The following is a 13111-nucleotide window of genomic DNA, read 5'->3' on the forward strand; positions in this document are numbered from 1 at the left end:
CATATGTATCTTTATACCAACTCTAACCTCTCTTAATGAAGCACGTGCCAAGCACACTTTTGAAAAAAAAAAGAGTTGAAAAGAGCCTCTGTCCAGCAATTCATAACCATTATTTCAGAATTCAGATTTCTCACCCACCAACTAACCCCTACAAAAAAAAAAGTCATATTCCCACAAAGAGCCTCTCTCCTTCTCACCTTATTCTCTCTCCCCTTTGCATTGTATTCTCTCTATCTAACACTTGCCCGTCGTGCCTGTATATATATACTTACATGCTGTGAGCATGTGAGCTCACCCCAGCGGCTTGGAACTTGGAGGTAGCAAAGCGTGGGTGAAAGATGTTTGAGACGGAGGAAGGGGGAGGACCAAGAGGTGTGCTCAAGGTCAAGGTAGAGCAGGATCAGCTGGAGATGCCGGTCCATAGCCAGGTGAGGAAGATCAAGCAGGAGGAGGCGGCGGCCAGGGAGCTCCTCCTGAGACTCCAGCTGCTGGAGATGAGGCCGCCCACCGGCTTCCGCGAGCTTGTGGCGCGGCAGGCCTCGCCGTCGCCCCTTCGCCGCTCTGGGCAGGCAATCTCGGTTGGGGACTGATCAAGGCCCTGCCTTCCCTAGCCTCTCTCGGCTCGATCAACGGGGTTGTACATAGGTAGGTGGTGGTTCTTCTTCAGTGTCAGTGCGCTGCCCATGCCCATCCATGTCTTGCAGCATATGGATACCTGAGTTAGGCTGTTAACTGTGATGGAGATAGTAGTCGCTGTGTTCTCGGTTGTGCGATGCGATGTAAATATTTGCTGCGTTTGCTTGCTCGTCAGCAATTTTTTGCTGGCTGAAAGTAGTGTCAGACAGGGTTGCAGGACCGGGAGACCTCAGGCATGAGGGACAGCAACCACACGTCGCACACGGCCAATACGCAATCTGGACCATCTAGTTGGGGGAATTAATCATTAATGCCAAGTGAGGAAAAATGAGAATATACGTGTTGCCAAGCTGCCATTAGTACGTGATTGTAAATCCTAACCCATGATGTTGGCTACAAGGCAGGTATGTGAAAGATGCATCGGACTAGACTCAGCGAGCATCAACATCAGCGTAGACAAAACGCCGATAAACTGCAGTATTGATAAAAACAACACGATGCAGCGAAGGCACATTGCAGAGCAGAATAGACCGGGTGCAGATTTTGGCCAATGACGATTATTCTAAAGCATGAACCTAACAATTAACACCATCTCCAAAGCAACCGATACAAAAATAAACACATCAGGTTGCAAACTTCATGCAAACACTACACACTGGCAATCTTTTGTTCGAGTTTACTACAGAGGGTCTAGTTTTCCTGAAACCAACGCACAAAGCATGTTTCCTTGCTCCCAGAAAATGACGGATAAAACCACAATCTTGCAGCAGACGTCATCTACCGGTCTTGCAATCAATCGGTTTTCATGGCCTCCGCGTGATAGCTTTCCAGGTCTTTGTCCAGCTCATCTGCAGTCTTCTCAGGCTTCCTCCCTCTTCCGCGGCCCTGGAACTGACCACGACCCCTGCCCCGGCTCTGGAACTGGCCACGGCCCCTGCCACGGGCCTGGAACTGGCCACGGCCTCGACCAGCTTGGAAACCACCACGGTTGTTAAACCTGTTGCTGGGATTACTGGAGCAGCAATATGTAAGGTCATGGGTCAGTACAAAAGACCAAACAACTTCTTTGTACTCTTTAAAAAAACATATTTTTTAGTGTTTAAGGGTGCACCAACTCAAGAGAGATGTTCAGCCATAAAAACAAGTTAATAACTAAAGTACCCCTCTTTCCTCTCTTTTTTGTAAAAAATGACCAAGTCCACTCAATATACAAAATTTGACCTCGCAAAACATTATAAATCTTCAGTGCGTCCAGTACATCTGTACCATGCAAAACATGTTTTCTTTGCATGAGAAGCAAGGACTCACTGTTTAATTAGCGACTTGCAACCAGCACAGTGTGTTTGTTTATAAAAGAGTGCCCAGGTGCCAAAAATCTAAAGCTAACAATAAACATCAAGCTATTGCTACACTGAAAATATGATGGCATTGTAAACTACTAGTAATAAGGCATGAGATGGACTAAGGCACTAAGCTAAGCAAATAAAAGAGACCACATTTATCTAGTATTAAATGCAACAAATTACAAAAAAGTTGGCTTTGACAGAAGCCTTACCTTAGAGGTCTACTGCTTGAACCTCTGCCACGTTGACTAAACTCAGGCCTGAATTATAAAAATATTGAGTCAGGTGCACCACCCTACAAAGTAAGGGGATAAAAAGGAAATAACATGGTGCTTGATATCAAGTTCACATTGAAGCCACATATTGTGCATTCAAGCTGTGATGTCAAACTGCTAAAGGGAAATAAAAAAAAATTGTAACAGTTCAGAAATTCACATTCCAAATTAACTATAGCATGATCATACTGCATCACATAACACCTGAATCTTTTATAATATATGTAGGAGGACTAATGACACATTAAAATGCACATATCAAAAAATATGCAGATATCTGAGAAACTTGTTATAGGACTTCCAGATCAGATATGGTAGAAGGAAGACTAGTTTGCTGTAAAGCAGTATACTCTGCCAGCAACAAGTTTTTTTTTATAACTTATGGTTAAACTAGTGACAAAGGAACACATAATGTTTGTTATAGTGATCTAGCCAGGATTTTTGGGCAAGTCTTTCGTACTTGAAACTTAACAAGAAAATTCAGCATGACAGTTTACAGAAGATTGTCCTAAATGAACTAATTAGCTTGTCCTAAATGAACTAATTCCAAGCTAAAATGAACTTTGCAAGTATAGCAACACAGTTTATGATTGGACTACAGATAAAATGAAAAGATAAATGATATGTGAAATGTCGAAGTACCACTTACGTCATAACAACTGTTCTTGTAGCTCTGCCATTAGAAGCCCCAACAACATTTATACGGGGTGTCATAGGCAAGCCTAAGTCACTTCCAATGACTTCTATCTTCATAGCTTTTCCATCAAGTAGAACATTATTATAACGCTTCAGTGCAGCAATTGCATCGCTCCTCCGTGTAAACACCACCTCTGCAGTGCCCTTTAAAATTAAAAACACATATATTAATATAACAATTGAGGAAAATAAACATAGCTAAAAAACTGTAATAGTGACCAGAGAAGGTAATATAAACATAACATAGCCACGCAGTGTTTCATCAAAAGACACCACGACAATCACCAGGTAAAATTTCTTCAGCTTTATTCTGCTGCCGGTATTAATAGGTTCAAAGCCAAAATAAGATGGCCTTCTGTACTTGCAGCCAGGCATGCATAACAGTATGGCAAGAACCATATGTGAGCCATAAGTCAAACATTCTATTGTACTACTCTTGTTATCTAATCCTCATGATCACAAAGGCTAGATACAAATTGTTCTAGGAATCTAGCTACAACTCTAAACACAAAATAAAAATAATGGCAATTAACATGTGAACATATTCATCCACAGCTATCATCAGAAAGATAAAATCACTGATGAGTAATGCAGTAAATATTTTACTGCCATTATAAGTAAGCGAGCATAAAACTCTGCTTGTTTTCAATAAACTATGTACATTCGGTGCAGTGTAAACAAATGACAATTCAATAGGGATTCACATATAATACCAAGCTAGATGATGCCAACAAAATTAAAACTAAAAGCATATAGAAGGCTCTATTAAATAAATATATACATGAAGTAAAGATGGATTTCTAGAAGGTACGAACATTTGGGCGGCCATAGCCATCATAGTGAACAGCAAATCGTTTCAAATGGCCAACTTCTGAAAACAGCTCCTACAAGGCAATTGTGAAAATAAAATTTCAGTTTGATGGTTCTGTATCAAATAATGAAACGAAAGAGAGAGAAAACTAGGCTGCCAAGTTATTTGAACATACCTTTATATCCTCATTAGAAACCCCATAGTCCAAGTTTGAAATGTACAATTTTGTACCAGTTTCTATCCCACTAGCCGCCATGCTATCACTAAATAGATCAGGTCTCCAGGTCATGTCTTTGGTTCTGCTAAATGACTGAAAAATGCCAAACATCCAGCATGTGAGGGAACATGTCATTATAAAAGAATATCTCTTCGAATTGTTTCATATGATCATGCCAACTATCACGAACCACATTGATTTATAATTGATCTTTAGAGAAGAGTAGCGATAATTATAACCGAGAAATAGCAAAACCATGTAGTACTGCATTAAGTTAACAGCTGCGAGGGAAAGAGCTCCACCAATATCACAGAAGTCCAGGAGACAAATGGCTTAGAGCACTTGTTATGTAATCTGCCTAGAAGAACTTCCCTGGGAGTATGGAACAAATCCAGAACTGTCAAATAAGGGGCACATTGCAGTTCCATATATGGCAAGAAGATTGATGGAATCTGCCCTTCAGCGTATCATGATTTAGACACATCAAACTGGAGTCCACAAGCTTTCTTTTTCATCTATTTCCTTCCATATGTTCGAAGAAATGGCGGTGTTCCAACAAAATTCCCATTAGAGATGACCACCATTTCCTTCTGCCCCTCAAATAAATGCAACCTTATGCTCTACCGCAAAATTTCTACCAAAGTTGCATCTGCCCCTCCAAGCCTCCAAACAATACTGACAGAATGCATTAGTCACAGACATCACAGTTACTCCTGCCCCTCCATATAATGTAAGCTTAGACATGTTCTCCTCATTCAGTTTCTACTTTACTCAGGAATCTGACCATGAACAAAAACATAGTGACAGATTTGGTCTTGCCTTAGCAATAGTGCGTGCAGATGGACGGGAGTTAACCCCAAGAGGTCCACGGGGAGGCAATCCTGATCTTCCACGCAGGACATGTCCACCTCGCCCACCACTTCCTTGAATACGGCCACTACCCCTATCTCCACCCCTTCTTTCGTAATATGACATAGCTCAAAGTTGTTACACAGTCAACCAACTGGCAAGCTACAAGTACAATGGCAACCTGCAGTAAAGATGGCAATGTTTAGATATGCAGGGGGGAAGATAGACATAGCTCTGAACTGTGCACTTGCAAGAAATCACACAAACATGTAACACAAGTTGGATATGGTGAGTACCTTTAAAAACACTAAGTCTAATCTAAAGAAACTAAATTACTAACACAAACCTGTTCACCGCACATTGATATTGATAATATTGATATTGATAATAGAAAGAAAAACTATTGCAATCAGCAGTGAGGAAACTGGATATAGACAAAATAAATAAAAGGTAAACGGATTGCGCAAAAGGGTTTGCTGACAGTCTGACATAGATTCAAAGTAACTAATGGACAACTTACACGAATTCTACAGAAGATTTCACAAACTGCAAACAACAATGAACTATACTTGAGACTTGAGATCAAACTGCTCCGTGCTCACATATGAAACATCAGGGTACAAGCCCATCTAAACTTAATACAGTTATGATGCATCATCACGGGAAAACAATTCAGTTTCCATGCAGCTTGTTTCAGTTTACCGTTAATAAAAAAATATTGAGTTCCTATGTAGCGAGCTTAGGAGAAATTCAAACTTGAGAACTGTTGTTAGGAGTTGTATTAAGCACTGAAGTTCCTACAGTAATGACAGTGGACACATTAAACAAATGTCATCGCCAGCGAACCAAACAGCTCCTACTCTCGATTCCAGAACCCATATTTTTGAACATTGGAAATTCCTGCAGTCTACAGCGAAACCCGCAACGGCGAGAGCGCAAACAGGGCTAACGGCTAAGGCACCGAAGAATTCCACAACAAGTACCGAGCTGTACTCTACAACCCTAAATCCCCCCTCAATCCCACATCGGCTCCCTCGCCAGCCCTACCATCTGCCGTCGAACAGATCGGATCGGTAAAGATATCATCACGAAGAGCGCACGGGGCGGAGGAGGCAACTTACTCTCGCGGCGCGCAGGGGTGTTGGCGATTGGGTGGAGAATATTCTTCGGGGCGCTCCCGGCCTCAGTCTCCTCGAGCCTCCGCCAGATGCCGCGAAGAGGGAGGGGCAGAAAGAAGGGGGCAGGATGCGGCGTGAGTCTGGAATCAAAACCCTAGCTCTCGGTATCTCGATTCCTTCTGCCTGTGAGACGGGATTTGGGAACGAAGCGAATAAGAACGGGGGAGGGGTGGGGCGTAGACTCGGGACTCGGGAGAGAGGAGAGGTGTCGCGCTCGTTCGGACTCGGGACTCGGGTGGCCAGGCAGAACTTTTTACATTTTAGCCTTTTTTTCAAAAGTTTCTCACAAATAGATCTCTGGCGAAAAAAATTCAGAAAATAAACTCTTAGCTCGGCACCATTGGTGCTAACGCCGAGCTAACACGTCTCAGCGTCAGCGTCTCTGACGGCGAGCTCCTAGGCACAGTAGACTGGCGCCGAGCTCGGCGCCATAGATCTTGGCGTCGAGCTCCCTGCCATTTAACCCCAGCCAACCTTTCTGCCCGAGCGTTTTTCTTCTTCTTTCTCCTCCCTCTCGAGTTTTTTCTCTCCCCACTTCACCCTACCTCACGAATCGACATATTGGTCCTTGGAAACTTTGATTTGATCCGTAGATCTTTGAGAGCAAGGTATCATCACTCTCCTCCTAGTTTTTTCGCATCGATTCGATATGTATTAGTCGGATTTTTGAACGTAATAATCGTTATCACTTAGGGTTTCAGTGTATCCATCAATATATGTATTATACAACCGTAGGATGATGCCAAGGCGTAGAAAAACTAGCAAACCTAGGCGCATGTAGTTATGTTATGGGTTCATTGTTGTGCATCAAATAGAAAACCATAGGTTTATGGTTTAATGTTAATTGCTTTGGGTTCTTAAAACGAAATTGGTTGTATTGTAGTTATGGTTCTCATTGATATTTATTTGTGATGTTTTGATTTATGTTTGTTAAATTACATCCGTTTTGTTAGATGCAAGAAATATTTCGGGAGGAGTTTTGGCGAAAACGGATCGTCCTCGAGAATTATACCCCGACGCGTCTAGCAAAGATGTCCCCGTCCCTCCTGACCTCCCTATCCCTAACTGTGACTGTGGTTTCTCAACCCATGTTTTTTAATCGAAACATCCGGACACTGCGAGGCGTTGCTTCTACACATGCAGTTGTTTTAATGTAAGAAATTGTTTCCACTATCCTTTTTCTTTATTTGTGTAAGTATGCTATTAATATTTTGTTGGAATCTCGTTGTGTAGGACCATGAGAGGTGTTTTTTCTTTCAGTGGATCGACGGTACAGACAAGTTTGATCCTAGGTACCTCTTTTTCGACGATTGGTTTAGAGGGAGGCATCCACGTGAGCACTTCAAGCAGTGGGTTCCACCCCCCCTAACCCTTCACCAATGACGGCTAAGGAGAAGCACCTAGCTGCAGTTAGACGACTCAAGGAACTTCCTCTGTACGATTGTGGAGATTGAGCTGTGATAAACCTTGAGAATACGTTGGAGTTTGTGTATCCAAACAAGCATGAAGTAAGTGCAAAGTGTATGTGTTAAAATATTGAGCTATATGTGTTCATGTACTAATGTCTACTTATTTAGGTGCTTTCAATGGTAAAGTGTCGTTTCAAGGAGTAGTTGTATGATCCTAAGAACCATTGACCGAAAGAACCGCGAAAGGTTAAGGAAAAGAAGAAAGAAAGGATAATTTACAAAGCACCTCCTATCATATACGAATATGGTGTTAAATCCAACTATGGTCTAGTCCCTTCGGAGCTTGGAATAGGCCATTATTACGGCCATATGGTTGAGTATGATGAGGTTGGTTATTTTTGTGGTAAACATGAAATCGTATTTTATTTCTTTTGCTAAGATATATATGATAAAATTTGTCGTTTGAACAAAGCACTAGGAAATGCAGATGGGAATGTTATGATGGTCAAGCTAAGTTCTTGGATGAACTGAAGAAAAGGCAAGTAATTACATAGAAGAGGGGATATGCACCTGACTACGTTAACCTATTCGTTAAACATCACAAAGAAAATATGTGTGAGTTTGCTAAACAGCACGGTATATGTAACCCGATCGATGTTGGGCTTAACAAATAGGGATTAGAGAGGCGGATGACGTTAGAGGAGGAGAGGGCAAGGAATGAGGCAAGGAAGGAGACAAGAGTATAGATGTAGGTCTTGAACGAGCATGTTGTTGCATTATGTGGCAGTGGGTGCTTGAAGCATTTTTTCGTTGCATGATTTTAAATGAAATATAATCACGTTGCTAACTGATTGTATTTTATACATAAAAGGATTGGTTGCAGCGAGGAACATACCGCAGAGCTGGCTCGTGCAAGGTATGAGGAGAAAAAATTAGATGAGCATAGATCTCGAGTTGGTCACACCATTCATTCACCGATTGTGTTATCTGATAAAGGGGGGCGAGGATAAGGACGACACTGGTAGACTGAGTGAGCTCATTGCTCTAGCAGAGGCGGCTTGCAGGCGCAGGAGGCTAAAGACGATACTGGCAGACTGAGCGAGCTCATCGCTCTAGTAGAGGTGGGGTTGTAGGCAGAGCAGGCAGAGGAAGACACTAGCAGACTGAGCGAGCTCATCGGTCTAGCAAAGGCAAGCTTACAAGCGGAGGAGGATGACGACGCGTTCTTCACTTAGGCCGTAGCGGCCGCAGTGGCCGCAGATGAAGCTAGGTGAAGTACACCATCAACTGCAATGCCATTATCTCCAAGGCAATGCAGCTCCTTCCGAGCCTTTGCAACAATCTCACTAAATGAAGGCCTATCATTGAATAGCACAGGCACGCTTTGCATGTCAACAAACTCAACATATTCATAGCGATCGTTTTCAACGGTGCCTCCATGATATATGGTGACTAGGTTATCCATCTAGTTCAAACACGTAACGAAACACATGTCATTTAGTCCAAATTAGACGAAAGATAGTACCTATCAAGTACTTTCTAACTACAAACTAAGTAAATAAGATAATAACTACGTATATTATATACAGTGTACTCACTAAATAGCTAGATCATATGTAGTTAACTAAATATGTAACTATATATCTAAGTAGCTATCTAACTATATCTATGTATCTATGTTTCTATCTATTGACATATATATCTCACTAGATCACTAACTAAATCAACTACTTGAGTCATCACATTAACTAGTAAATAACAAATGCCAACTAAGTAGGTATATTGCATATTCATAATTTTTACCTTTCCAACGACTGATCCATGGACGTCGACGGAGTCACAACGGACAATGGGCGTGGGTCAGGCCGACGATCTAGGCCGGCAGTGGCACAGCCGGGCGCTACAGGTGGTGGGGTCGGTGGTGGCACGACCGATGATAGCTGTGGCGCGCGGTGGGCGTGGGATGCCCGGGGCTCAGCGCGGCGAGTCCAGCTCGACGGGCGCGGGAGGCACGGCAGCCGTGGCCGAGGGCGGCGGTGGAGGGAGGCAAGGTGGGGTGAGGCCGGCAGTGGAGGGCGGCAAGGCGGGCCGCGGCTGAGGCCGGCGGTGGAGGCCAAGGCGAGGCTAAGACGAGGACGACGGTGGAGGGCGGAGGAGGGCCGCTGGCCGTGGCGTGGGCGGCCAGCCGCAGGCAACGGCGTGGCACAGGGGGTGATGCGGCCACAGGGCATGGGCCGTCCGCTGGGGCGCGGCACGGGTGTAAGGTCGAGATGGTGGACTAGAGGGGGGTGAATAGTCTTTTTCTAAAATTAATCGCGTCGACCAACCGAAACAAGTGCGGAATTAAAACTATCGGTCTAGCCAAGACTACACCCCTCTATTTATGTTCTCTAGCACCTTCTAAATATACTAATTAAGCAACAAAGGTGTTGGGCTAGCTAGAGCTCACCTAACTAATTCTAGAAGCAAGGTCACACAAACCTATGCCACTAGTACTTCAAGCAACAAGGGAGCTCCTACACAAGCTAGTAAGCAAAAGCACAAAGCCACCTAAGCTCACTAGTAATGCTCAATAACAAGGTAACCAATGCCAAATTAGAGAGCGCAATTACAAGGCAACCAATGCTCACTAACAATGATTTTTCTCCCGAGGTTCACATGCTTGCCAACACGCTAGTCCCCGTTGTGCCGACCGCTCACTTGGTGGTTCGGCGGCCAATTGGCATCACCTGCCAAGCCCACACGTCGAGCACCGTAAGAACCTACCCCAAAAGTGAGGGTAGCTCAATGACACGCTCAACTAGAGTTGCTCTTCGTGGCTCCCTTGTGGCGAGCACAATGCCCCTCATAAAGCTTTTCTCCGGAGCACCGCACAAGCTTCTTGCAGGCTTCGACGGAGACCACTACCAAGCCATCTAGGAGGTGGTAACCTCTAAGAGTAACAAGCACCACCGGCTTGCAACTCAATCACCTAGTGTCACTCGATGCAACTTCACGATGAAATCGCACTAGAATCGCTCTCTCACACAATCGGATGATCACTATCAAGCATATGTGAGATGGAGGACTCCTAAGCACTCACAAGCATGGACACAAAGTCCCTCGAGGTACTCAACTCTAGCCATGGCCGAGGCCACCTTCTATTTATAGCCCCCATGGGCTAAACTAGCCGTTACCCCTTCACTGGGCAAAACTCGGGACGACTGGACGCTCCGGTCATATTGACCGAACGTAGGACCTCAGCGTCCGGTCAACGAATGCTCGCCACGTGTTGCCTCCATTCAACCTTAGTCACTTGATCTCAATGGTCAAGTAATGATCAAACGCAGCTGCTCAAACTGACTGGACGCAGCAACCCCATCGTCCGGTCACTTCCAGTGCCAGCGTCCGATCGAAGACCGACACCTACACGCTCTCGGCCGCCACTGACCGGACATAGGACCCCAGCGTCCGGTCACCACGTGACCAGCGTCCGGTCCACTCTGTGAGACCCTATCTTTTCTATATAGGGTACCGGTGGCACCGTCGGACTGTCCACACTCTACGGGCGGACACTCTGCCAGTAAAGTTTCAAACCCTTCTCACCACCGTTTCATCGCCGAGTTGATCAACATCAACTCCAACTTCATCTCCTTTGTAAATGTGCCAACACCACCAAGTGTACACCATCATGTGTATGTGTATTAGCATTTTCACAACCATTTTCCAAAGGATTAGCCACTCAACTTGCCTTGCCACTCAATCCTAGCGACGATGCAAAGTTAGATCACTCGAGTGGCACTAGATGACTGATATGCAAACAAGTTTGCCCCTCTTGATAGTACAGCCATCTATCCTAAACCCGGTCATCAACTTCTCTACACACCTCTAACCGGTGAAATGAAATGCCCTAGGTTATACCTTTGCCTTGCGCATTCCATTCCATCTCCTCCAATGTCGCTACAACACATGCACCAATATGATCAACAATGATATGATCCACTTCATATCATCACGTGATCATATTGGTTTATCAATCTTGACTTCACTTGCTTTTCACCGTTGCCTTCATCCATTGGCTTCAAGTCTTTCTCAAGCTTCACCGCCACGCGGTCTATTGCTCCAAAGCCTCTGACTTGCCCTTCATACTTGTAACCAGTCCATCAAGCCAAGTTTTGTCTTGATCTTCTCCACCTTGATCACATGACTCAATGTCATGTCTCATGTGCAAAGAGCTCCTTCATCATCACATGTGTGAACTTTGCAACATCTTGAAGCCATTTTCACCTTCATGGCATATGTTGCTCACACATATGTACTTGTGGACTAATCACCTGTGTATCTCACATAAACACAATTAGTCCACCTTGGTTGTCACTCAATTACCAAAACCACACAAGGACCTTTCAATCTTCCTCTTTTTGGTAATTGATGACAACTCTACAAAGATATGGAAATTAAGCTCTTTTGGATTCATGTTGCTTGCCCAAGCAATTTTACCATGTGAAAATAATTTTAGACAAGTACCACATACCCGAGATGGTAGTATTAGCTCCCCCTACATATGTGCTAGAGTGTTTGATTTGAAGCTCGCACATATGCATAGATTAAATTTGTGGGAGAGTAATTACTACTAAATGATGCTAAGATGTATAGAATAAACCTTTGAAGCGTGTACCAATTAGAGTTGCACCTTTAAGTTCATCCTTAGCACCATGGTTAGCTAGATATCATTTGAAAATAAAAGCACTAGATACCTTGTGAGATCAACATTAAAAGCAAGGTACTAGCATTACTTGAAAAGCATACCAAGTGTCTAGCTATCATCCTATACATGCTAGTTATCAAATCATCATTCAAGTTCTACAACTAGCATACACCACACAAGCATGCATATTGAATTTGAAAGCTTATGCAATGCAAGCAAGCACATGAATATGCACATATCAAATGCAATCAATCCAAGTTCATGAGCTTGCTCCCCCTACTTGTGTGCTTCTCTTGTCCAAGAATTTTGATCCATCTCTTTTCTTCAATGTTGCTCCCTCTTTGTCCATGTCCATGTCCAACATCTACTTCTTTGAGCTTTTATATCTTATCTCTCCCCCTTGTACAATCTCAATCTCAAAGCTTTCATATCTTTATACAATCTCTCCCCCTTTGTCATCAAATTCCATAAAAGGAGTGCTTCTCATTAATGCAAAGGTATGCATTTGGGGTAGATGGTTGAGGCTTGAATCTTGCATTTTTTATGGACATCACTTAATTGTTGGAATGACACCATTTGTAAATACCACTTGTAACTTATACCACTTGTATCTTGTGTAGGGCTTCTTGAGATACCACACATAAGATTTTTGATCTTGAAATCAATTTGTGGAACACCTCCCCCTATGTGATAGCATGGGTCATCCATTTGATACACTTGAGCTCTTGTAGGTGAGGGATGCATTCTTCATTTGATGATCACTTAAAGTTGAGGATCACTTGTGGAACCATCGTCTTGCATGATTGATATTATGTGTAGATGTGATATTACTTAAAAGAATCTTCTAGTATGGAACCACTTGTTGGATTTATCAATAAAAACCATTTCTTGAACATTTGCTATCTTCATGAGTACCACTTATAGGATATCACTTGTGAGTTGATCTAGACATCATTTGTAGATTCTTGATGAAATACTTGAGTCTAGATACCACTTGTAACAAACAAACT

At 43.4% G+C, this 13111-nt stretch overlaps 1 protein-coding gene across 1 annotated transcript; it reads right to left on the reverse strand.

The window, feature by feature from the left end:
- Positions 1 to 1079: 1079 nt before the first annotated feature.
- On the reverse strand, positions 1080 to 6170 carry LOC136473407 (THO complex subunit 4D-like). Its single transcript, XM_066471056.1, has 7 exons — positions 5949 to 6170; positions 4798 to 5008; positions 3937 to 4071; positions 3766 to 3834; positions 2904 to 3094; positions 2192 to 2239; positions 1080 to 1648 (listed from the first exon to the last, which is right to left on the reverse strand). The coding sequence occupies exons 2-7, from the start codon at positions 4951 to 4953 to the stop codon at positions 1429 to 1431; spliced, it is 819 nt and encodes a 272-aa protein (XP_066327153.1). The 5' UTR covers positions 4954 to 5008; positions 5949 to 6170; the 3' UTR covers positions 1080 to 1428.
- Positions 6171 to 13111: the final 6941 nt, after the last annotated feature.

Source organism: Miscanthus floridulus, chromosome 8, assembly GCF_019320115.1.
Source record: "Miscanthus floridulus cultivar M001 chromosome 8, ASM1932011v1, whole genome shotgun sequence".
Lineage (NCBI taxonomy): Eukaryota > Viridiplantae > Streptophyta > Magnoliopsida > Poales > Poaceae > Miscanthus > Miscanthus floridulus.

Bases quoted from the DNA above. Each gene is read 5' to 3' on its own strand.
- LOC136473407 (XM_066471056.1), bottom strand. From the start codon at position 4,953: ATGTCATATTACGAAAGAAGGGGTGGAGATAGGGGTAGTGGCCGTATT. The intron at 2,240-2,903 runs GTAAGTGGTACT...TTTATAATTCAG, and splicing joins ACAAGAACAGTTGTTATGAC to GCCTGAGTTTAGTCAACGTG. The intron at 1,649-2,191 runs GTAAGGCTTCTG...TTGCTGCTCCAG, and splicing joins TCAAGCAGTAGACCTCTAAG to TAATCCCAGCAACAGGTTTA.